Raw genomic sequence first — 25,618 nt, 5'->3', positions numbered from 1 at the left:
GCTGAAACCATATTTTCCAGCCCAATGCAAGTACAATACCTCCTGTCTTACACATGAAGCCTTTGATAAAATCAGGATACCCCCCACGAGACCCTTGCCCTCTACCTCGATGCATGCGAAGCCAGCGGTCCCTCGCATGCCCTTACCAGGGGTATATATAGCTCATCAAGCCCTATACGTCCTCGGATAATCATCCACATACCTACCTCATACCCATCTTGCTGTCCCACGTGTATCTTATGCGGTCTGAAACAAACATGCCGTGTCATAAAAGTCGAGTGCTTTATAGTGAGAAGATTCATGACGGTTGTGCCCTGCGTTTGACGGCCGGGTAAAAAAGAGAGAAAACCATCGCTAGCGAGAAATATCGTGTCGTTATGTAATAAGAATGGAAAACGGAAAGCCACATTTATTGAGCAGCAGCCGCGGGACGATTTGCCGCCTCAAGTTGTGATGGTGTTACAGTCTCGGCAGCGCCGTTGTTCTGACTGGGAGGCTGCTCTTGTCGTCGTCGACCGAAGCGGAAGGCGCCGCGTACGGATGACAGCACTCCGCCATTCGACGCCCGAGTAGCTTCCGGACTCTGCTGAGTCTGATCAGGTTGTGTGGCCTGCTCTGTACCCTCGGGTCTTCGCTCAGATCGCCGGCGTTGGGGAGCTTCTGGGGTCGGAGTTGCGTTTTGTGCACTACGAGGACCCCGGACCCAAGCAGAACGAATCGCAGCAGGAAGGTTGAAGCGAGGGTTGTTCCGGGGATCAAAGCTGGATCCGTTGTTGGCGTTGGCATCGTTCGAGGCTTCGGGAACAGGTCGAGGCTTGGGGACATAGTAGTCGGCCTTGCAGAGCGGACAGCAGGCTCGGCGGCTCGTCAACCATGGGTCAAGACAGACGGCGTGGAAGGCGTGACCACAAGTCAGTCCACGGACGTCGTCATCATCCTCCAGTGTATCAATGCAAATAGCACAGGTATCACCGGGGGCCTCCAAACACTCGGGTGGCAGGGCACCATCGATATGGTCGTCGTCATCATCCGTATCCTCACTCGAAATTCGCTGAAGCTGATTGTTGTTTGTTGTCTGCTCAGTCGAGGTCTGGCCGGTCTCGGCGGGTGTGGCTGTGGTTTCCTTGGGTTTCTCGTCTTTAGGCTTCTCATCCTTGGGCTTCTCGTCAGCTACTACAGCCGCAGCGGTAGTAGGTGCCGGTGTCTCGGTTGTATTGTTTGCTCCCGTTGCTTCACCTTCACCCCTCGCCACGGCACTGGTAGATGGTCGTCCATCGGTCGAGTCGCGTTCCTTGGCTGAAAAGTCTGGCACAATTCCATCGGCTTCTCGTATGCTGTTGGGTCGGGTCGGGGGAGCCGAAACGCCGCCAGTGGTGGGAAGACCTTCCCTCGCACGATCGGAGACCCATGTCTTGTATTTCATCATGGGGAACTTGTCGTTCACCTCGTCCATCGTCATCAACTTCTTCTCACGACGTCGACGATGAGGCCGAGGCATGTTTTCGAGGGTGATGGGTTCGCCGTCTTCGTTCATTCGCATCGCGCGGTTCCGAGCGTTATATCGGAAGCAGTACTTGACACCGACAATAATCCTGAGAAAAGTTGTTAGTGGCGTTGCATCTTTTGCAATCCAGCCACAGTGCATGTGATTTGGACGCAAGCGGAGCTCACCATAAATTCGTAAACACGACACCGAAGCCGAGGGCAACAAAGAATAAAAGAGGTGAGCTAGACCCATTATTGCTGTTATTGTTGTCGCGGTTTTCGGACTCGCTCGTCTGGGCGCTGGCGCTGGAGGACGTGGTTGAGGAGGAGTCCTCGGGAGCGGCGGCGCGGGCGACGATGTGAGTGACCTCGGTCAACAACTGATTGATGACGGCCATGATTACGGTCGGAGGAGAGCGACAGCAGACACAGAGCGATGGAAGGCTGGCTCGAATTGACTCTCGGGCTGCCGTACGGGTACCATGGGCCGTTCAAGGCCAGAAACTCTCGCGGAGGGACCAGGGCGCCTGGCGCAGTGGGTGCAGCACGGCAAATGCAGGGCCAGGCACTTTATTCCAGCGGTTGCCTCAACATCAAACGATCAACCTTGAGCCGAGAAAAGGTATCCGCAGCCAAACTTTTGATCTTTTTGTTTTCCTCCTCGTACAAGCGAGAGAAGAAAAAACGAGGGGATGATGATGGTAGGTTTGATGGGGTGAGCGGCGGAGGGCGGAGGTGCAGTGGAGTTGGCAGGACAAGGCAAGAGAGGGAAGAGATCCCAGGGCAGGCGCGAGTGTGGACGCCCTCTGGATAAAAAGAGAGCAAGAGCAGAGGACGACGAAGGAGGAATGGGGGATGGGGCGAGCGAAACCGGGCCGGGGGTGGAATGACGGGATCTGAGTGGTCGAGGACGATAGGTGTGTGGGGCCAACGCCGTGGTGAACACTGTGCAAGGGACCTGGCCTGACGCTCTCAGCCCGGGAGCACAGGGCCTATGATGGAGGGGCCCTCCCTCACGGCGGGCCTAGAGATTCTGGAGATGCCCTCGGGCAGTGGAGAGACCGGCCTGAAAGAGGGAGGTCGCTGGAGGTTGGCGTTACTGACAGGGGGGCCTCTACAGCAAGGGGGGATGGATGGACGGGCCAAGTCTTTCCACAATCTGCCTGTGCGACACAGAACAACCGAATGCTTTTTTGCCCCGGCCGCTGTGACCCGCTGGCGGTCTGATGTCCGTGGCTGGAATCCCTCTCCGTCTCGTCTCAAAATGCCTCTTTGTGCCTCTGGAGTCTGGGGTGGTGATTTCTGAGAGGTCGGGGCCCGCGGACGGTTCGGTGGTTGGTGGGATGGCCTGCCGCTTCGAGACTGGCGAGACTTTTTTATCTCTCGTTATTGTTGTTTTTTCGTTCTTTGATGGGGCCTCGACTGCTGCGCCGTTAAAGGGAGGACTCGAGATACATATGTACAATGGGTCGACGAGGCATTTTAAAGAGCAGCCAGACCCGTTCAACACAGCATCGAGCATTTGCTTGTTCGCGCTGTGGTCTCGGACTTGGCGTATTGGCTTGGGCCGGATTTGTGATTCAATCAACAACAATACAAGCGGATTGGATGAATGGGTTTCTTCGTTACGGCTAAGAGGCTTCAGCATCTGGAGTGTGTGACAGCCACAACAGGGGATGGTTCACCTCACTCGACGGGATAATGGTTCGTGTTGGCAACCGTGCTCCCTCCAATACCAGGCCAGCCAGTTGATACGCCGTGCCATACGCAAATGACATTTCCATCCGTCCTCGCTCGTCCCGGCCTCAACTTGTCTACAGGACAGCACAATACGCATACGCAGCACACCGCAGGTTTCAGCACCCTTGAGATGACGACGCTCGTATTAGACTTCTTCTAAGGGTCTAGACGGAGGTCCCTTTTCGCATGGACTAATGGGCTCCTCCGCAACGCATCTTTACGCCGGGCAAAGCTCACCTTTCCCTCTGCTGCCGCTGACATTCGTGGCGCAGCGCCGCGGGGGAGGTGGAGCCCTGAAGCACTGAAAGCACGGGGATGACGGGGGTCTCCTGGCCCCGGAGCGGGTCGTTGTCTTTTGATTCCATGTTTGACGGCGATCTCTGGCAAAAAGATGAGCTTTGATTGTCGGCGGCTCGCGGGTTGTGGGAGAAGCCGCTCCTGAGGGAAACTCTATTGATATTGCAGCCTTCAATTGAGAAGCTATCGACAAGCATCTCGTCGCCCTTGTCAAGCAGAGAGCTAGCTGTCCTCACCTCGCATGCCGTCATCTCACCACCCGTCATGATAAAAGTCGCCACTCGACAACACGCCAGCGCAACTCTCCGAGAAGCCGGATTAGACCGTCAGGAGCTGTCACTGCTATTCATGTGCATTGTTTATTATTCTTTGAATTTTTTCTTCTTCGCTTGCTCCTCCGGCCCAAAACCTCGACCGACCGCGCTTCTCGCGGCCTTCTGTTCTCCACTTGATGCCGACCCAGCTTGTCTCAGCCCCGTCCCGCCCGGCCCGCGCGATGCTCCTTATTCTACCTTTACAAGTCCGGGCATCGTCATTAGCTATCCGTCGAGTAAGAGGCATGATCAAGAACATTGCCCCTATCTCATTCTCCTATCTCTGCAGAAAGGGGGCTGATGTTGTGATGGTCAGCTGTCGACCGCCCCCAAGGGTCTAGACAAGCAGCGCAGCCCACGGGTTATCCCAAAAGCTTGGTTGAGCTTGACCTCACCGTGGCGGCAAACGCATGTAGATCTAGAACTGCCCGTTGCAGGAGCTCCGAGTTGCTGGGATAGCCTCCGGGTCTAGCTCCCGTGATTGTCCCCCTTGTGAAACCAGCCATCCGAGATATCCAGTCGGCCGGCATGCGCAGATCGAACGCCGTTGATTTTGAGCACGCGCAGGCTGTAGATTTGTGTCGCAATGCCAGGGATGCACAAGGATCATGATAATGACGATGTTCCTGCAAATGAATGTGCTACGTGACAGCCAAGGAAAGAATCATGTATTATGATGAAACTCGGTTCCCCATTGACAGCTGTCTCACAATGCAGACGACATGGTCATCTTGAGAGCAAATCGTAAACAAGGTCGCATCTTGCGCGTCCTTGACAATCTGGGCGGCCCTCTAACCAACCCGCACCGAAACCTCGAGCCCGGCGCTGAAACGAACTGGGAACGAACCCACCGAGGGATTCAGAGGTAAACCACAGTGCATCTCAGCAAGCTCTCACACGGCTCCTAGCGCCGATTTCAGCTGTGTGGGTTGTCTCGTTGCGTTGCTCACCACCTCTTGTCTGCAGTTCCAGTCTAGCCTGGCGGGCTGGCTGCATGGATGGGCTGCCCCAGTGATGGCGCGCTGCGCTGCACCCCGTCTGGCTGGCCTTGTTCTTGCTTTGCTCTCCGCGGTGGCGATTGGATCGCCAAAATGCCTCGTCCTCTTCTCTGGTGCGGTCAGCAGTGAGCTGCCAGGGACGGGAATAAGACCCCAAAGCCCACTCAAGGGCCTCCAATCGGCCGGAATGCGCGGACGACGGAAGAAGCGGCTTGTTCGGCAGCAACGGGCACATGCACAACTCCATTTCTTCGGGTCCGTTTTTGTCTCTTTTTGTTTATTCATCGGATGTTCTTTTTCCTGTTGATCTTCTTCCCGTGCATCCCGGCAGTTGACGACTTTCTTCCTGGTCTTCCTGACGGGGCTATGACGCATCCATTGGATCCTCCAAAAGGGCCTGACTGTCAGACGACCAGCGAATAAACAGGTCCCCACGTCAGATCTTGACTCTGGGCCGTTGCTGCTAAACACCGGGAATCTCGGGTTTGGTCAAAGTTAATTGGGGGAGTTTGGAATTTTACTCTAGTCGAATGCCGGCGAGCGTACCGGTGCCCTTGTTGCTGTCGTCGTCAACATCGGGCTGTGCAAAGAGATCAATCATGCATCTTTTATACGCCCGCAGCGTATTGGACATGTTGCGTATCTGATCGAGGCTATAGTTCTTGGCTTTCTGACGCAAGATCATGTTATTACTCAGCCATGACAGTAAAGTGTATGACAGCTGTCAATTGTCTCGGGCCTCATGATCCTTCTTGATGAGCCTCACAGGCTTTCTGCGAGGCTGCTAGTCTGCCAGTGATCTTGTCAATTTCTGTTCAGAGGATGGATGGACCCTGACTCTCACCAACATTAAATCAATTAGTCAGGCGCCTCGTCTCGACGATCCCAATGCTCGGTGTCTCATTGACCCGCGAACCGGCTGGAAAAGCTTAACAGGTCTCTCTTCCACAACGGGCGCCAGACAGCAATAGTCCCTCAGCCAAGCAAGACGCCATCAACAACAGGCTCACATTCTCCCGCTTCCCCGCGTGTGCGCCCAGACGAGACGGCGTCGCATCGCTTCATGACTCCTCTCCTCTCCTTGGTGCCACCCCCGCCTGGAGCTAGGCCTAGGTTCATGATGGGGTATCGTTTACCGCGGGGCGGAGAAAGGACTTCAGCCGCGGTCTAGGTGAAGCCATGGATGACAGAATCGTACCATTGAGCGGCTCTTGATCCAAGAAGAATCATCCGTGCTCACTCGAATAATACATGCAAGCGAACAGGAGTCTCCTGTAGAGAAAAAAGCCTCTGAAAAGAATGGACCAGTGAAAAGCCCTCCCCTGCTTCTCCGTATCGATTTCCGAATTAGGTTTTTGGGTGTCTCCATCCCTGCCCCACGCAAAAACCCCAAATGCAGCCTGAATGCAGCGAGCGGCGTCCATCTTGACAAACATTCAATCTCTTGAACGTGATCAGCATCTCAACGAATCGGCGTGTACAACCGCGCCTACAAACATTTCGTGATGCCTCCTACTCAACTGCCCGAGTCGGGAAACCCTCTGTGAGTTTTTCCCCGTCTTCCTGTCTTTACTCTCTCGCGCCCTCTCAACATCCCCGTTCAGGTGGCGGTGCAGAACACATCACCCCCGGCAGAGCGAACAGTGGAGAGGGCGCAATTCGAGTCAGGTCTGGTCCATGGAGAGAAAGTGTGTGTGGGCTGATTCTTGGCTGGTCTCGTCCTTGCAGCGTCTTCTTCGACATCACCATCGGAGGTTAGTCCCCCCGGTCCGCCCTCCCATCCTCCGTCCTCGGCCTACATGCTCCGGCCCCGAGCCGGCATGTCCGGAGCTTTATCTGGGGCCGACTCAGCATTCGGAAGATGAAGCTATTCCCATGGGTCACTCATGCGTTGTTGTGCAAGGCTCGCCTATTGTTGCCTTGCAACTGAGCTTCATCTCACTCGAGTAACCTTTCAACCCGAAGCCCAAGCTCACGTCGTCCCTAGGTGAACCCCTCGGCCGCATCACCTTTGAGCTCTTCAAAGATGTCGTGCCCAAGACTGCCGAAAACTTTCGCCAGTTCTGCACCGGCGAGTCTAAGAACCCTGCTGGTCGACCCCAGGGCTACAAGGGCTCCAAGTTTCACCGCATAGTGAGTTTTTCTCCTACGTGTTCACCCCTTAGTCTTTCATATTGCTCCATATAGGACAAGCAGGCTGATATTGCGGAAAACAGATCCCCAACTTCATGTGTCAGGGCGGTGACTTCCTTAACGGAGATGGCACCGGCTCAACGTGTATCTGGGGCTTCAAGTCCTTCGAGGATGAGAACTTTACCCTCAAGCATGACCGACCTGGTCTGCTCTCCATGGCTGTATGTCTTTTCCCTCCTTTGTTACAGCTCAAACACTCACATGACTATACAGAATGCCGGCCCCAACACCAACGGCTCCCAGTTCTTCATCACCACCGTCCCTACCCCCTTCCTCGACAACAAGCACGTCGTCTTTGGCAAGGTCGTCGACGGCATGGACGTTGTCAAGAAGATGGAAGCCACCAAGACGGGTTACCGTGGCAAGGACGTCCCCAACCTGGATGTGGTGATTGCTCAGTGCGGTGAGATGTAGTTGTCGTCGGATACACAGGAACGAAAGAGGCAATGCAACCATATATGGCCTGGTAACGTCCGAGGGCTGGACAGGGATCGAGATTTCAGAACTGTAGATACCCATCGGAATATCATCTCGACTCCCCTATTGTCGGCGTTTTTCACTCTCTGTGCCATGTGTCACTTGTACCTCACGAGATAGATTGCGTGCAGCGTGTACACCGTCGGCCACCTTGTATTAAGCCGGCAGCCGAAATGACCTGAAGGATACCTTCTCACAGTCACAATCACAAGGAATCACTGAAACATTGCAAACACGTTCTACAAGTCACATAGCACAGAGTCAGACATCAAGAGCTGGTGTGAACCGTTTTCGAAATTTTTTAAACTAGGAGCTTGTTTCCACCCGTAAATCCCACGTATACTCGCTCCCCTTACTCAAGCCAAAGAGAGAAACATTGCAATAAATCAGATCCCGTGCTGAAAATCAAATGGGCATCCGTTCGCCTCTCCTTCCACTGTTCCTAAGACAGTAGAGAGAAGAGGCCGAATTAGGAGCCGTTTTCGCTAAGAACAAACAATAGTGGTATCATGTATCCAACGCCGTTTATATGCGACCGGCGCGCCTGACCCCTTTTTCGCCGTGTTTCCCTATTCCCCCTAATAGGAGGGGACGCGGCCGTATATGTACGTGACTGTGATAGTATAGTGAAGCCTATAAGCTTCACGAAAGGAGGGCTTGGGATACATGAAGTGGCCTAAAAGTCGCCAAACACCCAGTTCTCACGTCGGCGGAGGAAACCCGAAGGAATGGGAGGTCCACTCTTGGTCGGCGCGGCACTGCTCACGGGCAGGGGCGTCTCGCGGAACTGGCCACCGGGGATGGTTTGTTGAGGGGGGAGTTGATGACGGTGGAGGACGGTGTGTTGATGTGGGTGGTGAGAGTCTCGACGACAGTCTGGGCGGGCTCGGCGGGGGCGTCTTCGCCGGTGGCCGAGGGCTTGGTCGAGATGTGAGTGATGATGGTCTCGTAGACAGTCGAAGGCTCCGGCTCCGGCTGCTCGACGTTGGTAGCGCCGGCGGTAGGGCTGGAGGTGACGAAGGTCAAGAACGAGGAGGGAGCAGTTGGTGGAGTGCCAACAGCTTCAGAAGCCTGGTTGGAGGGCGAAGGGTTGGGGACCACGGGGTTGGGGACCACCGAGGTAACGACACCATTGCCAGCGGTCTTGCTCCTGGTCACCAAGATTGTGGTCGTAGATGTCTTGGTGGTATCAATCGTGGGCTCAGCGGCAGGGCCAGTGGTCATGGACTCGGCGGGAACAGTAACATAAACTGTCGTGACAGTGGCAGGCGGCCGCACAGTCTCGGTGACGGTCACCGTAGCGACGCCATCACCACCACCGATGGGAGTAGACGACGAAGGCACGCCAGGAGCAGAGGGCTGGACGGGCGATGAGGGCTGAGCAGGTGAGGTTGGCTGAGCAGAAGCCGAAGGAAGCACAGCGCTGCCACCTTCGTTGCCGTCAACATCGACCTGGTAGTTGTTCCGCATCTGAGCCTCGATACCAGCAGAGTAGATGTTCTGGTCGTCGACCCAGTCCAGGCTCTCCACATCCTTGGCGACAAACGAATCAGCCTGGGCGCCAGTGATCTTGATGTCGATGACGCTCGAGTAGCTCTCGTTGCGAGCGATGGCGTCCATGGTGAAGCCGTTGGGATCCTTCTCACCACGCATGAAGGTGCCAGCCCAGGGGAATTTGCCGTTCTTGGTGGCGTCCATGTTAATCTTCTCAGTGTTCAGATCGGGCCAGTCCCAGTACCAATAGATGGTGTAGATGTCGCCGGCCTTCAGGTCGTCGGGCAGCTTGATGTCAGACTGGCAGGCGAGCTCCTTGGTAGGAAGGGCGCCCTGAGGGGCGAGCTCGCTGGATCGAGAGGTGCTGAGTTGGCCAGGGTTGGGCTGGTAACACTGGCCGTCATCGTAGTTGCGCGTAGCGATAAGGCGGCCGCGCTTGTCACCGCCAGTGCCGTCCTTGTTCCAGATCAGGTGGACGTCAAAGAGCTTCTCCTGCTCCTTGGGCTGGGTAGTGCCGTAGAAGTACAGAGTGCCACGGTTCTTGGGCTTCTTCGGCTGGTTCTCAGGGAGGGTAGTGTGGCCATTCTCGAGGTGCATAATGGCGATGTAATCGCCAGCGGAGGCCTCGAGCATGGGATGTTGGGGGTTCTTCTCAAGCTTGAACTTGTTAAGAACCTCTTGACCAGAATAAGCGGGCTGTCCAGCAGCCGGCAGGATGTTCTGGGGGATGGAGTCGGTAAAGGGAGGGTTGGTAGAGTCGCGAGGCACGTATCCGCGAGGGAAACCGATATTTCCAATCATGGTGCCGTTTCTAGCCAGCTTGTAGGCGTATTCGACCCACGAGTGAGCCGAAGCAGACGAGATGAGGGTTGCGCCGGCGAGGGCGAGGGCGGAGGCGGAGACCTTCATGATGAAAGTGGTCGCTTGTTGGTGTTTCGGACGATAGTCGGATGCTTTCAAAGTATTGTTGGTAGAGTCGAGATGGTGATGATGCTTTCGAGCAAGTTTGAAAAGCTTGGGGGAAGAAGAAGAAGAGTAGAAATGTATAGTCGGGTCAAAGTCGTGGTAGAAATGAATGTAAATGACGAGGCCTTCTCTGAAAAGGAGCGACAGAGGAGGCGGAAGCCCGTCACTTTTGCTTCCCAAGCTGGTGATTTATTGTTGCCCGATTGATGAAAGGGAAAACAATTGTTATTGTTCGCGAGAGCAGCGAGTGAATAAGGGCCTTTTTTGTTTTTTCCCCTCTTTGGCAGCTGGTGAACACTGTCGATGGATGGATTCGGCTTTGGCAGTGTCAAGCGGCTTTATTGAATGAAGCCCGTGACCAACGATAGACGACTCAATAACCCTTTTCGGTTCTATAGATTCCTTCTCTATAGAGAAAGATGAAAAAGTGACTGGTATTGTTTGAGATGTGAGGAACAATCTCAGAGTGTGAAGCGAGTTGTGATGGGTTCCCCGGCGTCCAGCGTAGGTTTGAGAGAGTCAGTCCAGCTGAACTTGAAGAGAGAGAGTGAAGAGGAGTAAAAAAAAGCTGTAGTGCTTAAGAAAGAAAAGTATAGAATCGAAGTTGGTGACAAAGGAAAAAAGAGAGAAAAAGGAAAAAGAGAATCACCCCCTCTAGTTGAGCATCTTTGACGTTCGTGACTCACGAACTAGAGTGACGCGTTGTGAACGGGTGAAGCAGAAAGCTTATCGACAGAGTGAAAGTACGACAGCGAACCGGATGGATCAGACTCAGAGATGTTGAGGAAGAGGAGGACGGGGGTGCTGTTGTTGGACGTGGGAGGACGAGTGGTAATGAAGGGGTCCTTTTTCCTCGCACGAGAGGCAGGCAATCAATGACACAAAGGTGGACACACAAGACAAGACGGCAAATTTTTTTCTTTGAGAGCAGGCAATAACCAAGCAGGCACCCGGTGAACGAAACACTCTGAGAAACAGACCAAGTGGAGGGTGGGCAGTTGATATCGTGAGCCCAGAGGAAGCCATGGCCTATCGTTGGGCACCGCGGCGGCGGTCATAGAAACGGGCCTGGCAGAGACAAGGCGCGGCTAGGATGGATCTCAACAGCATCGCGCATAATGCACAGGCGGGATGGTACGGTCGACCCGGCCTGATGGGCAGACTCTTCCTTGCTTCTGTTCGTCTGGGGAAGCGCTCAAGGGGGGGCCATGTCGATGGTCCAGACTTCAGTCGTTCAAGGCCCTGGGTTAGGGAAACGACCGTGTTTCAAGTCTCTGGGAGAGATAGCCGCCCGGTTGGATGAACAGCCTCATTCAGGCGCGGGTCAGAGTCTAGGTTCACCCAAGAATAGCTATGAGGGTCAAGAGTCTAGAACCCTTGCCTCAACTTACAACCTAGTGTGAGGTCAAGTTGTCAGGTCTACAAGTATTGGCTGTTGGCGCCCGGAGAAAAGTTTGGGGTTCGCGGGCGTCTAATGAAATTGGCCCCCGTTTACAAGCGCGCCCTCTTCCGGCGGTCCATTGGCCCACAGGCGACCACTCTCTCAAAACCAACAGGGATTAAGTACAGGGAATAATAGGCCCTGGATAGATGATGTCTTGGTTCGCTGAGACTTTTCTCTCCCAGTCCCGTGTCTCAGAATACTGGGAAGTAAAAATACATAGGCCTACCGTCGCGGCCTTGTGGGCTCATGGATGACTGGCACCGAAATAGACAGACTCTAAACGCTGACGAGGCCTTGAGGAATATTTGAAACCGGACATGCCCTCTTTTCTTCTCTTGTTATCTTTATCTTTCTTCTCAATCTTGCTCAACGAGCTTCGTCATCGTCCCACAAGGTCAATATAGTGGTCGCGTCTGCATTGACGAGCAATGTTTGATGAAGCGCCTGCGAGAAAAATCTCTTCACGAGGCCACTCGACTTGTGACTTGGAGCAAAACATCTGACAAGACTTGTTAGAAATGAGTGTTTTTCTCTCTTCTTCTCTGGTCTTCCTTTGATGGTTGCCGTTTCATGCAGTCGTTGCCCAATGTTGTGCATTGGTTGTGCAAAACAAGCAAAAACAGGCAAACACTCCCTCACCCACTTCAACTGACCAGGGTTTTTATCAAACAAAGAATGAGAGACCCTGTCAAGTCAGTTGAAACCCCTCATCTTTTATATGACCCATCCATCTTCCCGCTCTGGAGTACGAATCTTGCAATTTTGCAATCCAACACCAAAAATGTCCCTTCACTTTGATGCTTCACTAAAGCTTCACTTTAAAACCCCCCTCAGCTCATTCATTCCACTTGCAACTCCTTCAACTCAATATCTCTTCATCCTCAAATTCAATCTATCGTCCAAATATTCAATAACCCCGCCCCCCCTTGATCCCCATCTATCTCTCTCTCCCCCTCCCGCACACCCCCTCCCTTGTCATGGATCTTAGTTAACCTTTGTTCCTCCGTTTCAACTTTTCCCACCCCACGTTTCCAAAAGTAGCACAAAGAGCATCCCATCGTGATCATCACCTACGTCAAAGGCAATCTCATATCTTTTCTCATTTTCTCGAAAATCCTGGCGAAAATCATTACATCAAAGGCTTTCCTTCCATCACTTGCTCCTCCACACTGGGCGTGTCTTTGCTCACAAGTGTAAAAGCCAATGTCTCACCCACTCACCCCCGGACTGTCTGTCCTTTCTTTTGACATTAGCGTCAACCGATTACCTGGATCTAATGCCCTTTTTTCTTTTCCCTTGGCTGTTTCGTTTCCTCCTCTTACAGGGGAAAAACTTCGATGATTTCTCACCCCTTCTAGACGTGTTTCAATATTGTTGCCAATCCCGCCTGGTGGAGAGACATGGCATTTCGTTTAGACGCCCCTTTGGAACCTTCGAACCTGAAGATCCCCTCGTGCCTGCGTCCCCCGTGGAATGCTGTCAACTGTTCCTGTTCCTTGCTTTAGCTTCAGGTCGTGATGCAGTGATCGGCTAGAGCCCGTCAAGTGCAAACTTACTTTAATGACAGATGAGCTCTGCGGCGTTGGCTCAGGAATGATGGCCTGGACGCATCGAGAACATGAGGCGCATCTTGGCTTGAAATCTTGAATCTTGAACATGACTAAATTAAGGCTCTTCGTAAACTATCAAATAACATATGCCCGTCGTTTCTATAACCAAACATGGTATTACTGTCGTGAGTGATCAAAAATTCATGTCCCATACTCATACTCCCTCAACGCCGCCCGCAAATACCAGTACATGACCATGACCATTGTGACGTTGTAGCGTAAATGCATCATCAACCACCCCCCACCCCCCGTGCATCCTCATCAATGACTCGCTCTCTTAGATGCTTCCCTTTTGTGAATGACTGACGAATGTGACCTCATCCATACCCAGTTCACCATGCTCCAGCTGCCATCGTGACCGGCACATGGCCCTCAATCGTGTCCCCCTGCGCCGCTTCATCGGCCGTGGGCTACCATCACGATCTGCTCCCATCTGTGTCCACTGTGACTGTGTCCACAACGAAGGTTGGTCGCTGCTTGGTTCCACCTTGGCACCTTGTGAGCCCCAGTCAGATCCCGCCCCTGTGCCAGTTGACCACCCATCCAGCGTCGGCATGTCCCAGCCCTGAAGACCGTCGCACTCTGAGTTGTCGTAGACAAGAGGGTTTGACAGGTCCAGTCCAGTCGTGGCAGTTGGACCCTGGAAGGGATTCACTGCCGACATGGCGGGCTTGAGATCTGCCAGCGTCGTCTGCACATCGTAGTAGCTTTGGCTCTGTGCGTGTCCCCCAACAGACTGGCTCTCGCCCGCCGTGCTGCACGTTGAAGGCAAAAAGCCGACGCCTGTGCTCGGGGGCATGCCGTGGTCAAAGCTGGCCGGGTACGACCCTTGTAGGCCGGCTGTTGGTGGAGGCGTAGCGAGCCCGTTGGAGAAGGACTCGAACAGCGTCAGTCCATTGTTTGCTGCCGGCACCGTTGGCACCTGCGCCAGGCTCACGTTGGTGTCCCACGCAGAGCTGAACGTCTCATTCATGGCCGCCGTCATGTGCTGGTTGATGGAGGGCGTGGGCGACATGATGGAGTCCCTAGAGACTGTTGCCGACGGGTAGACGAGAGCCTTTTGCTGGTGATAGCGGGACATGGGGTCGTTGACCGTCAACCACCGCCATGACGTGCCAGCCGGCTTGAACACTGGGTTGTACTTGTACCATTGATTGGTCGTGTTGAACCGCCAGAAGATGATGCCCTGTCGAACCCATCGCGTCGAGTCGGGCGCACATGACCAGAGCTCTTGGTACATGGCCACCTTGCAGATGAGGTCGCTACCCGTGAGCTCGCGCCGGGCCCAAGAGGCGGCATCACCGTCATCCTCGGATCGCTTGCGCTTGCTGCCGGCCCGGTCAAGGTCGTGCTTCTTGCGGTCGCCGTCTCCCTTTGACCGCTTCTCCTTCTTGCTCTGGTGCTCCACGTCCGGGTACTGCACCGCCTGGCTCAGGATGCTCGCCCACTCTACCGCGGGGAACGGGACGTGAATGTCCTGTCGGGGTCGGCTGTGGCAGTCACAGTCAGGTTTGGAGTCTCCGCATCCCCGTCGGTGGATTCCCGTCTCGTTGGTGTACACACCCTGCTTCTTGTCGTCGCCGTGCAGCTCAGCCGGTCGGGTGAGGCGCGTCACACACTTCCACCGGTGGTTCTGGAGGTTGGGCTGCGTGATTGCCACCTCAACAAAGCCCGTGAGCTCAGACCCAGAGGGGAATCGGGCGTGGTCGTGCAGCTCCAGAGTTGCGCACATCTCGAGGAGCAGACACTCCTCATCCCGGGTGGGAAGATCCAGAGTCTCATAGATCTCGGGCGCATCCTTCTGCCATCGCCGGGTAACCGTCTTGACACAGGCAGAGGTAGACCGGTCCAGCGAGCGAGTATACTCGTGAAGCAGCACATCCTTTCCAAGAACAGTAGGGCTGTCATCGCAGTTGCTGTACTTGTTCAGGTGGGGGAAAGACTCCTGGTCCAGAGGCGTGTCGTGAGAATCATAGGCAATATCATCTCTGATCTTGACCTCGGACGACGAGACATAGACCTCTGCCGTCTTGGGTCGGACTGTGATCAGAGACTGAAGAGCCAGGAGCTGCGAGAAGTACTCGTAGTTGGGCTTGACATCAGGAACTCGGCCCTCTGCCAGAGCAGTCAGAACTGGGTTGGACTTGAACGACTCCTGCTCTTCCTCGTCGTAGTAGTCATCAGAGTTGGTTGAACCAGGCTCCTTCTTCTCCTCAGCAGGGAATAGGAAGTGGACTGCCAAATGTCAGTTGATTCACTGGTTACTGGCCATGCAAACTTACAGCATCGCAGATCTTCAAAGAACTTCTTGACCACTTGCATGTGGCTCGACACCTGCTTGCGTCCCATCTGCTCAATACTGTCGTTGCTGTTGTCGATTCGGAAGATTTCCTTGCTGCCAAGGATAGCAACGCAGATGACAAAGATGTATTCGCTGATCAGCATGTTACGGCCGTGGAGCTTTCCTCCCATGGAAAACTTGCGACGGCCCATGTGAGGCATAAGCAGGACAGCTAGAGCATGTCAGTATGGTTCATTTCAAGTATAGGAAGGATTCTTACAGTCAACAAAGGCATCCTCGAGCTCTGGCCTCCTCCACACTCCACCCTTATCTTTTTGGGTATCCTTGTGTGCTTGCCGGTTGCGGTATTGTCGAAAGGCAGGCCAGAAGTAGAGGGGGTTCACGCCGCTTCGAGGCCTCCTCTGGAAGCCTCGAGGCTGGTTTCGTGGTGTAGGGACGCGGTAGAGGCAGTCGAATGACTGTGAGGGAACCATGGGAGCTGGGAGGCTTTGGGGCACTGAGGGCGAGATGCCCACAGGGCTCTGATAGCACGAGACCATGCCGTTGAAGTTGTGTGATTGCGCGTTGCTGTTGGCTTCCCGCAGAGGCAGGCGGCTGTTGTTGTGGTAGGTTCTTCGAGCATCTTGAAGGTAGTCTGGTGAAGGTGTATATCGCTGCGACGACAGCACCGGCCGCGGGTGATAGAGTGATGAAGAAGACATGGCAAAGGAGTAACTGCTGCTGCAGCAGTGGAATGCCGGCAAGAGAGCTCACAGGAACAAGCTTGACGCAGCTGGAATACCGTTCGCAGCTCTACGTATGCAGACAATGAACAGACAAGAGAGGATGAGAAATGTTGGAAGGAATTCAAGACGTGGAATGGTGGGATAGATGTATGCTTCTGAAGAAAGGAGGTCCAGGCACTGGAACGAAGAATCGTCAGGAGAAATCTAATAGACGTCTATAAATCCAAGACTCGGGAACAGAGTATAGATAGTCTGAGGACCGTGTCCGCCGAGGCCAGGGCTGCCCGCCCCTCCTCGACCCAAAAGATCAAGATCCATCGCCATCCCATCCACAAAGGGTGGGAAGGGCGCCCCAGCGGCGGGGAACTGAGCAGGCTTCGCCCGGAGGGATGTCTACGTCGAGGCGCCATGGCGGCCAATCGAGGGCACTTGCCTAAGCCACCAGCACATGGCAGCTTTGAGGTTTGGTCGAGGGCGTTAGTATGCAAGGGAGCGTCAGGGCGGGGCCGCCATGGTCCATCACCAGGGGAGGCGTCCATCTCCAGGGGAGGGTGGGGAGGGCGTGTCTCGAAACAACTTCAGAGACATCTTCACCCCGAACGGCCCAAGGTATGTGGACGAGATTAGAATCAGACATCCAGAGGATCCGCAGTTCCCCTGTCAGGGCGATGAAGTCTTGCACCAACCTCTAGTTCCGATCGTAGCCACGCCGGATAAGCGTTGCGGAATATGCATGTCATCCGCTCGCCAGCAACCAATGGTCCCTTGCCAAGGGAGAACGGCGCAGTCCCTGATGCGAGCGAGGCCATTCGCGTATAGGACACTCAGCCTTGTCGAAACTCTGGACGAGGCCATCGATTCGATTGAGCCTGTAGTCTGTCTTCTCATTCTCAACTCAGCTCAGCTCAACTCAACCCTCCATCTCGTCGTTCTCGTTGCCAATATTGACCCGCGTCCTCCCTCGTCCAGTCAACTGCTGGAGGGCGACCTTGTTGACCTGGCCCCCTACCTTCTTCTGCATCTTTGCGATCTCCTCCTCGGCGTCGACTGCCTCTGCCTCCGCAAAGTCCAAGACAAGCTTGCGGCCCAGCAAGTGGGTGTCCCTCAACGCATTTAGCGCGTTCTCGGCTTCGCGGGGAGTGACAAAGTCGGCAAAGGCAAAACCCCTTGGGGTATAGTCAGCCTTCTTAGGAAGGCGTACCGATCTGAGCTGGCCGTACGTCCCAAACAGGGACCTGATGTCCTTCTTGGTGGCTTGGAAAGGCAGGTTCTTGATGATGATCTTGGTGCGCTGTCCTGCGGCCCTCTTGGCCTTGTCCTCTCGCCGTCTCTCCTCAGCTGCGTCATGCCCCTTGTGCGATGCCTTGACGGCAAGCGCGTGATCGTCCAGAACATGGCCGTCCATGACTTTGAGTGCAGCCTGCGCTTGGCCCTTTGTCCGGAACTCGACAAAGCCGAACCCCATGCTAAGCGTCTGGCCTGGCTTCTTGGGATCCATCTTGGTCTTGACCCTGGCCGAGACGAATCCGTCGAGGGACTGAAAAGCTTCGGCAAGCCTGGTGGTCGACGTCGTAAAGTTTAAATTCCGCACAAACAGCGACGTCGTATCCACGTCGTCCTCCGGCTTATCACCGCGTGACAGCAGGTCGTTCACACTAAGGTTTTGGACCGTCGGAGCCGGACGATCCTTTAGGGACACGGCTTGATCCAGTTGGTCGCCGCCTCTGAAGATGTCACTTGGCGCCTTCTCCAAGAAGAGGACGCTATCTCCAATCCGGCGATACGCAAGCTTCCCAAAAGCGGACTTGGCGTGATTAGGCTGCGTGAACTGCACAATGGCGATTGTTCCGCTAGGAGGCATCAAAACTCTCAGCACGGGCCCAGACTCCTCAAACAGCTTACGGAGCTCGTCGATCGTCGTCCCATAGGGGAAGTTCTTGACCAAGATGGCCGTGTCGCCCCGCTTCTTTGACTTGAAAGCCTCCAGGTCCACTCCGTTAGCGGCGAAATAGGCTTTGGTCTCTTGGATGACGCTCGTCTCTGCGATAGCCTGCTTGACGGCTGCATCAGCAGAGGTAGGGTCGAGCATCTCGGATTTTGAAACACCAAGACGGTCAGCGACCGACGCGTTGACGGCGTCCTGGCTCATGTAGAGCGCATTCCAGTTGAAGGTGCTGGCGGATGCTTCTTGTTTCTTCCGAATCATGTTCTGCTTCTTGAGAGGGAGCTTGGAGATGGCAAACTCGTCCAACCCTGTGTCTCTCTTTGCGCTGGCAGGAATGATGTGGAGGATACGCCCCTGAAACGTCGCCCCATCCATGGCTTGGAATGCTTCAACCGCTCCCGACGGGTCACTGAACAGCACCAGGGCAAACCCCTTGCTGGTACCTGACTTGTTGGCGGGTAGATGGACCTGACGTGCATTGTTAGCCGGTGCCCAGCCATTGAAAGTCCACACAGAAAAATGCAACAAAATTGACAACAATTCAGATAATCGAAGCATCTACTAAAATATTCGCCCTGGTTCTCATCAAACACCGTAGTGTAAGCTGTCCCTATCAGGGGTTCATCACGTTGTCGGTTATAAAAGACGAAAAACAAGTAAACAATCTTGAAACATACCTCTTCAAGTGCGCCGAACCCTTCAAAGGTCTCGCGGAGATCCTCCTCGGTGGCACTATAGGGGAGGTTCCGGACAAAGAGCCGAGACGTTCGGCGAATCGCCTCAAGTGAGTCGTCTTTCGGCGGCTCACCCCCCGATGCCTCGACCGTAGGCTCTTCAGCTGTCATCTCATCCTCATCCGAGGGGTTGGCCTGGGGACTGTTGACGACGCCGCCTCCCTCGGTATGACCAGTCTCTTTGACAACAGGCCCTTGCGCAGGCGTTCGTTCCAGATCATCGGGATCAACAAGGTCCAGCAACCTGTTGGTACGTGAACGCAGCCAGTCGTCATCCTCTGCAACTACTGCCGAATGTTCCAGATCTGGTTGTTTGGTCTCTGATGACTCGGCTGTCGCTTCATCTGCAGGAGCTTGCATCAGTACATCGGCGGGGCCGGGTGTTTCTTTCGGGCGCGGTGCTAGAGACTCCGAGGTTGGGGCCTTCTCCGGTGCCTCTATCCTGCGCTGCTTCTCCCTTCGAGCCGGGATCTGCTCGTACTCGTCGTCACTATCCTCCTCGGGAACGGCGGCGGCTGGTATCGCAGAGGCGCCGTCAGCCTGGTGGGCGTTGGCAGCATCTTCCAACGCGCCCTCTCCGCCGGTCTTCATGACCTGGAGGAACTCGCGCAGCTTGGGATCCGCCGTCTGAGGCTCATCTCGCTTCCGCTTCCTCGAGCTCGCGTCCGAGTCCTTCACGATCAGACGCTCCGTGCCCTTGGTGATGGTGCCTGTGCCTGTGCCTGCCGACGCATGTTTGGAATGCGAGGCGTTCTGGCCTTTGAGCAGGGCGGGGTCTGAGATCTAACATTCCATGAGCAACAGTCAGTCAAGACATGAGGATGGAGTCCTTACAGGTCTAGCTGTCTCAACGGCGATCTTGGACATACGAATGTAAGACTTGTTGAAGTACTTGACTGCCTTGGTCGCATCGTCCGAGGTCTTGTAGCCGACGTAGCCAATACGTCGCTGGGGAATCAGCTTGACATCGGTAATCTCGCGACCCTTGGCGGAGAAGTGCTTCCGGAACTCGGCCTCGGAGATGTTGGGTGGCAAACCCTTGATGAAGATCCTTGATGAGGCCATTGCGAGTATGATCTGATGATGTTTTGTTGATGTTGATGTCTCCCAGCAATGGTGAATGGTTCACCCGGGGAGCAGAAGTTGAACGCGTCAAGGCATCTTTTGGACGTGGGCTTTTTATGAAGGGAGAGGAAGAAAAAAAAAGTTTGCTACCCATTCTTATCGTTGAGGCTGGGGCCTGTTGCTGGCCCGTGCACTCACGAGCTCAACCCCACCATGTGCTTCTGAATTGCCTAGAGAAGGAGACGTTTTTCTTCACCGCTCTCAGCGAGTGATGGAAGAAATTCCAGCGAACGAGTTAGACGCCACTCAACCTGCCAAAAGATGCTGCAAGCAGAAGGACCTCTATTGTTCAATCAGTCGGTACAATGCTATTATATCTTGCAGCCCAATTGCTGCCCAGAGGTTCGGCTGGTGCATCGAGTCCAGAACCATGGTTGCGGAGGCATGGATCGCCCCTGAAGGCTGAACGCAGAATGCAGAATGCTGTTCCAAGACCCCAGAATCTGCATCCCAAATACCGATGGTGTTTATTTAGGGTTCATCGAATTTTTGAACTGTGCCGAGTTGATGAGATTCTGCTCATGGCAGGTTTTAATGAACAAGTATTCATTTATCTGCACTCATTAGTGGGTTGCGTTGATAGACAAACATAGAACTCATCATCATACTTCCTGCAACTAGTATCCAAATGATACCACTTTGTCACAGAATAGTTGAAGGAAAGGTATGTGAATCAGAATAGACTCTTCTCACCGCTACATCAAAGCTCAGCGCCTCGGCGTTAGCCGTTTTTTTAGACGTAAAGGGGTATTGTCACACGACTGTACCAAGCCAATGCCTAGAGACACCTTTCTAGTTGGCGTTGAGGTAGGGCTATGCGGTTGAGTGGTATATGTGCCCTCTCGATGCCATTCTCGCAATATCTCGACATGTTCACTGTCTTCAGAAGCTCGCAGAACAACAAAACGGCACATCATGAAATGCCAATCATACAAGATAAACACAAACATCTCCGCATGGTCTCCGAGCAACTTGAATTAACTTTTCTTAGATGGTGGAGGTTCAAAATCTAGAAATATTCTGAAAGTCTATTAGGACTGAGAGTGGCTAAATTTGGCAGTGTTGCATTCCGAAGACTCCATTGTCGTCATCTCAACTCCTATATTCTCCTCACATCGTTACAATTAATTATGGCAAAATAAACTGGATATCATCTCTTTAATACTCATTTCTCGTACTGTTCATCTTGAGGGGTGTCTGGAAGATGAATTCTTGATGCACCTCCTGGCACAAGTTGAGCCCTCCATACCACGAGCTTGGAATGACCGGTGAGGGAATGCGGATGCAAGCCATCTTCGTTGGAGAATTCTTCCCAAACCTTATGGAGGGGCAGATGACTTTCATCAGGCCAGCTTTCTCCATCTTGAGGACTATAAGAGATCCCCTGGGCGCTGACCTCTACACTCCTCCCCTTCATGAGATATCAGTCCCCAGAGCGAAGGAAGTCGCTCTGGCAGGCACTGCCCTTTCTCATGGCCTCGACCTCTGCTTGATGCTCTATGAGACTGTGGAAGACACCGAACCGACTTGCTGGATGGATTGGGTAAACTGGAATACGACAATAGATGACAGTCGACTACCGCCTTACCAATGCCATCTGTTTGAGAGCAGCGATCAACCTACCGAAGTTATTTGAGAGTCATTCTCGACCAATCATGAGAGCCTGAGCTTTGCGACTATTTGGAGGTACTGGGGAGCGGTTCATTTTACAAGAGCTTGGAGTGTCTGTCCGGATTTGGTAGCTATCCAACCTCGGCTCGGATCAGGGTGCACCTGGGCACCCGAATCAGTCTCTCCACGGTCACCAGCTTGCCGAATGGGTGTTTTAGGGGCACAGGAGAGGGAACTGCGCAGTCGAATCATCCCGCCGGAAACCCGAGTCAAGCGCAAAATGTTCGACATGTCAAGAATCGTCAACACCGACAGCGGAGGCGGGTCGAGATCTTGAACCTATGACCACGGCGCTTGGGAAATGTAGGTGTATGTACAGCTTTCAATATCTATCCCGGATGATCCGGAGAGTTTGAAGAGTTGGCAATGGGCATTCAACTCTTTCGCCGCACCCGGGTGGTTGGCATTCTGAAGTATTCGCTCTACGTGGATTGAAAGACCAGACACCATCACTTCTCTCGTTAGTCAACGGGCGTGTCTCTTCTCTGTGGTAGCTGATCTAGGTGGCCAATGGGTCTCTGCATGGTTTTCTCCATGTGTCTACACCGCCGGATGCGTTATTCCAGGCCGTTGGGCAAGGTTTGAGCCGTTGGAATGCAGGCGCGAGCAACGGTGAAGCCGTTACGACCAGCATTTGGTTCATTCTTTGCCGTGAACCTTGTTCTTCTTTTAAGTTTTGACCCCTTTTTGTTTTGCATCATCATCGTGCAGCGGGTTACGACTTGTAGTTACGGTCTAAGTGACTAGTTGTACTGGGCCTCGGGTTGGTTCGTTTGCCATTTTTCTTCAAGTTAGTACCCTGATTGCAATAACTTAACGCTCAAGACAAGCCTATGCTCGGATTTTCTCTTCCTCATTTATTTAATCCTTGTGTTAAGATCTCGCTATGGATGTGTGCTGTGTATCTACCTCCACCGCGGAACAACATGAGCTTGTATGTCAAGGCCCCAAGGATAGTTCCCGGCAAAACGCAATGTCTATTTTATGCAGTCCGCACGAATTAGACAATGTGGCATTGTTATCAATTACAGGGTCAAGACACAATCCATGGCAAAGTGTTTTTTCGGCTGTCATATAGGGCAATCATGTTAGCTTGTAAGTTGTAAGTTAAGTAGAGTTTAGCTTCTCCTGTGTGGGAAAATAAACGAGGTCGGACTTGGTATTGCATCTCATATGTCTATGCTTTTCTATCTCTCTGCTGTCCAATGTCTTGACTATGACTTCTTGTATGTTATGACTGTGTGTTGCCACCACGGGCCAACTCCCCTCTGTGCGTAGTGAGTGACATCATGGATGGCCCAGGAGAACAGGCATGATCATCCACACAAGATAATCAAACTCACTGGATGAAATGTAAGGAATCTTACAAACTGTATAGAGTAGATGGAACTACTAGCAATAACTACCTGCGAGTTGCAATCTCAGCTCTATCCCCAGGTCCAGGGTAAGCAATTCAAAAAGTGGACCTGTCAAGTACCGGTGCGCGCCGCGCCGTGCCAGGGCAGGTCCCAGCAGCGCGTGCACGTCCCCCAGCGAGGCTACGCAGTACCTTACCAAAGGAAGGTACGGGCACCTGCTAATCCACATCCAACGTCAACAGCCAAACAAGCAACACGACTGCATCCATCCCAAACACGCGACTCCAGAGAAGCATCCACTTCGCAAGGCTACCTACCTACAGACAACATATCGCTGCGCCGCATCGACAACATCACCTATCGATTAATCAAAACACTCACGCCTTTGCCCTGCGCCCTGCGATCAATCGATCACCACCACCCGTACGTGCGCCCGAGCTCCTTGAAAGGGGGCGCCGAGTGAGGCGTCCAACTATCGTCGCCCACACGCGCCAGCCTCACGCACCTCAGACGACTCTGCATGCTAACAAGTCATCTCCCCAGTCGCATCGCATTTGATACCCGTACCGAGAGACCTCTCCGACTTGCACAATGTCCGACATCAAGCCAACCGAGACCCCCGCGCCCCGGGAGAAGCTCGAAGGTGGGCAAATTCTTTCTTGTTTTTCTGACCAGCGCATCATGCTAACAGAAGACCAGCCCAGATCAAGTCCGCCGACATGGTGAGATGACCCGAACACGAACCGTATAAGCAAGAAACGATCGCTGACGAGGATTGGAATAAAGACGGAAGACATGCAGCAGGAGTCGATTGAAGTTGGTATGCTAAACACCAACGTCACCTGATGGCGCCGGACACAAGGCTGATATGATCGCAGCTCAGGAGGCTATGGCTAAGTTCACCATCGAGAAGGTTAGTCCATGAGGTGCCATGATTGGATTCGTGCGATCAGAGAGTTGACATGTCTTTGCAGGATATCGCACAGCACATCAAGCGGACAGTTCGTACACCCCAGACGCCGTCACAGCTGACCACTTACTCACCCTCTTCAGTTTGACGAGCGCAAGGGCCCTACCTGGCATTGCATCGTCGGCCGGAATTTCGGTAGCTTCGTTACTCACGGTGCGTGGTTGAAACCTTGTCGTGATGCTTTCTTGCTATACCCCTGGGCTCGATCGAGTCATGACATTCCTGGGACCTGGCTAACACATACACGCCTCTGCAGAGACCAAGCACTTCATCTACTTTTACCTTGGCCACTGCGCAATTCTACTATTCAAAACGCAATAGGCATGGGAGAAATGGCTCACCGGTGGGGGCCTTTGGAAGAGCTTGTTGTGAGCGAGAGGGACGGTGTGGTGGGACAAGGAGAAGAAAGGCAAAGAGGCATCGCGTTTACGGCTTTCCATGCTATGCCATGCCGTCCACCCAACCCTATTTGCCTATGTACGAGGCGGACGGCGGTAGAGCTTGCTTGCTCGCGGCTGTACTAGGTTCATGATCAATAATGAGGGGCGCTCGCCCAGTGATTCCACTTTGTCGCTGTTCCTGTCTTTGGTGATGGGTCCCGAGTGTGTTCCTGATGAGAGGCTTCACGCCAGTGAGTGGCTTGAGATCGGGTGTGCTGTTCCGTTCCTGAGACAGATTGTTGCCAGCGTGAGACAAGTTCATCTTCTTGTCATCGTCCCGCGCCGAGAAGAGTCGGACTCGTCTTGGCTTGTCATCTGTAGCTTGCCGTGGAAGCACAAGACGGCTTAACTAGGATCGTCGATTTCTGCCCCATCTCAGCATCACTGACATCGCGGCAGGACGCATCGTTAGCCCGCGCGATCGTCGGCCTATGGACGATCCAACGCCATGTTCACGTGGAGTCGATGAAGCTAACCAAGACGACGACTCTCTTACAGTACAGCACTTTAGAAAACTCGCCAGCACTTTTTTGGTGCCAAAGTCAAATGCCTCCCCCGTCTTGCCGTCTCGGTTCTAGCCTCGGGTCCCCTCGTGCAGTTTAGTAAACACCTCTTCCCGGACGATCCAGTCGTTGAAAGGTTTCGTTCAAAGGGAAGCTAGACATCTTTCGGAAACCGAAAAGAGTGCGGGCAAACACACGCCAAGTCCAGCCCCATCAAACGCCTCTCGCGGGGTGGGAACCAACTCTCGGGGGTGGGAGGGAGGGAGACCAGAAGTGGACGACGCGGGATTTGGGTGGCTTCGGATTTGGGACTTAACTCTTTTGCTCTCTTTACCCGGCAAGACTAGGTTTCGGGCGGGTACTGTAACAGAGTTGTGATACCGAGATCATATCACTTTCTTTGTCGTCAAGGCGCCAATGAGAGCAATGGCACGACTTGAAGAAAAAAGTCTATCACAGAGGGGGGTCTTTGCAACACCCATGACTTGGTGAGGGACCCTCGTGGGATCATCAGGGACTTGTATGGGATGACCTCGGCGGAGGCCAGAAGGAATTGATCAACCGGTCTCTACGTATGTACGACGTGGGGGACACACAGAGAGAGAGAGAGAGATCAAGCCTCGGAACATGGTCCGGCCGGCCGTTTATCTCTCTCTCGGGGATATTGTGTCGAGTTCACGATGGATGGATGGACTCGTCAACCAACGATACGTACAGGGTTTGACAGAACTCGCAGCCGAGCAAAGAAAAAAAAGTAAGCATGCAACCCGACTTATGCCGGAAGGGACTTGGAGCGTTCTGGAGCTCATGCAGTCCGACTCCATCGG

At 53.7% G+C, this 25,618-nt stretch overlaps 6 protein-coding genes across 6 annotated transcripts; 2 read left to right on the top strand and 4 right to left on the bottom strand.

Moving 5' to 3' along the window:
* Positions 1-409: 409 nt before the first annotated feature.
* On the bottom strand, positions 410-1,883 carry MRS44_001459 (uncharacterized protein; the record flags this gene model as incomplete). Its single annotated transcript, XM_046267351.2, has 2 exons — positions 410-1,592; positions 1,672-1,883. 2 exons carry the CDS (start codon positions 1,881-1,883, stop codon positions 410-412), a joined length of 1,395 nt encoding a protein of 464 aa, XP_046138271.2.
* Positions 1,884-6,339: 4,456 nt separating this feature from the next.
* Positions 6,340-7,441, top strand: MRS44_001458 (uncharacterized protein; the record flags this gene model as incomplete). The annotated part of the gene is made up of 5 exons (XM_065623708.1): positions 6,340-6,377; positions 6,563-6,588; positions 6,822-6,967; positions 7,051-7,188; positions 7,241-7,441. 5 exons carry the CDS (start codon positions 6,340-6,342, stop codon positions 7,439-7,441), a joined length of 549 nt encoding a protein of 182 aa, XP_065480139.1.
* Positions 7,442-8,266: 825 nt separating this feature from the next.
* Positions 8,267-9,907, bottom strand: MRS44_001457 (uncharacterized protein; the record flags this gene model as incomplete). Its single annotated transcript, XM_046270513.2, has 1 exon — positions 8,267-9,907. One exon carries the CDS (start codon positions 9,905-9,907, stop codon positions 8,267-8,269), a length of 1,641 nt encoding a protein of 546 aa, XP_046138275.2.
* Positions 9,908-13,295: 3,388 nt separating this feature from the next.
* On the bottom strand, positions 13,296-16,021 carry MRS44_001456 (uncharacterized protein; the record flags this gene model as incomplete). The annotated part of the gene is made up of 3 exons (XM_046267352.2): positions 13,296-15,253; positions 15,301-15,531; positions 15,580-16,021. The coding sequence occupies 3 exons, from the start codon at positions 16,019-16,021 to the stop codon at positions 13,296-13,298; spliced, it is 2,631 nt and encodes an 876-aa protein (XP_046138276.2).
* A 934-nt stretch (positions 16,022-16,955) lies between these two features.
* Positions 16,956-19,789, bottom strand: MRS44_001455 (uncharacterized protein; the record flags this gene model as incomplete). Its single annotated transcript, XM_046267353.2, has 3 exons — positions 16,956-18,458; positions 18,668-19,507; positions 19,559-19,789. 3 exons carry the CDS (start codon positions 19,787-19,789, stop codon positions 16,956-16,958), a joined length of 2,574 nt encoding a protein of 857 aa, XP_046138277.1.
* A 3,680-nt stretch (positions 19,790-23,469) lies between these two features.
* MRS44_001454 (uncharacterized protein) lies at positions 23,470-24,169 on the top strand (the record flags this gene model as incomplete). The annotated part of the gene is made up of 7 exons (XM_046267354.2): positions 23,470-23,521; positions 23,578-23,600; positions 23,665-23,698; positions 23,757-23,791; positions 23,853-23,879; positions 23,932-24,001; positions 24,105-24,169. 7 exons carry the CDS (start codon positions 23,470-23,472, stop codon positions 24,167-24,169), a joined length of 306 nt encoding a protein of 101 aa, XP_046138279.1.
* Positions 24,170-25,618: the final 1,449 nt, after the last annotated feature.

This window comes from Fusarium solani, assembly GCF_023522795.1.
Source record: "Fusarium solani strain SB1 chromosome Unknown bctg00000000, whole genome shotgun sequence".
Classification (NCBI taxonomy): domain Eukaryota; kingdom Fungi; phylum Ascomycota; class Sordariomycetes; order Hypocreales; family Nectriaceae; genus Fusarium; species Fusarium solani.
The sequence above is the reverse complement of the archived record's forward strand: the minus strand, read 5'-3'. Positions and strand labels throughout refer to the sequence as shown.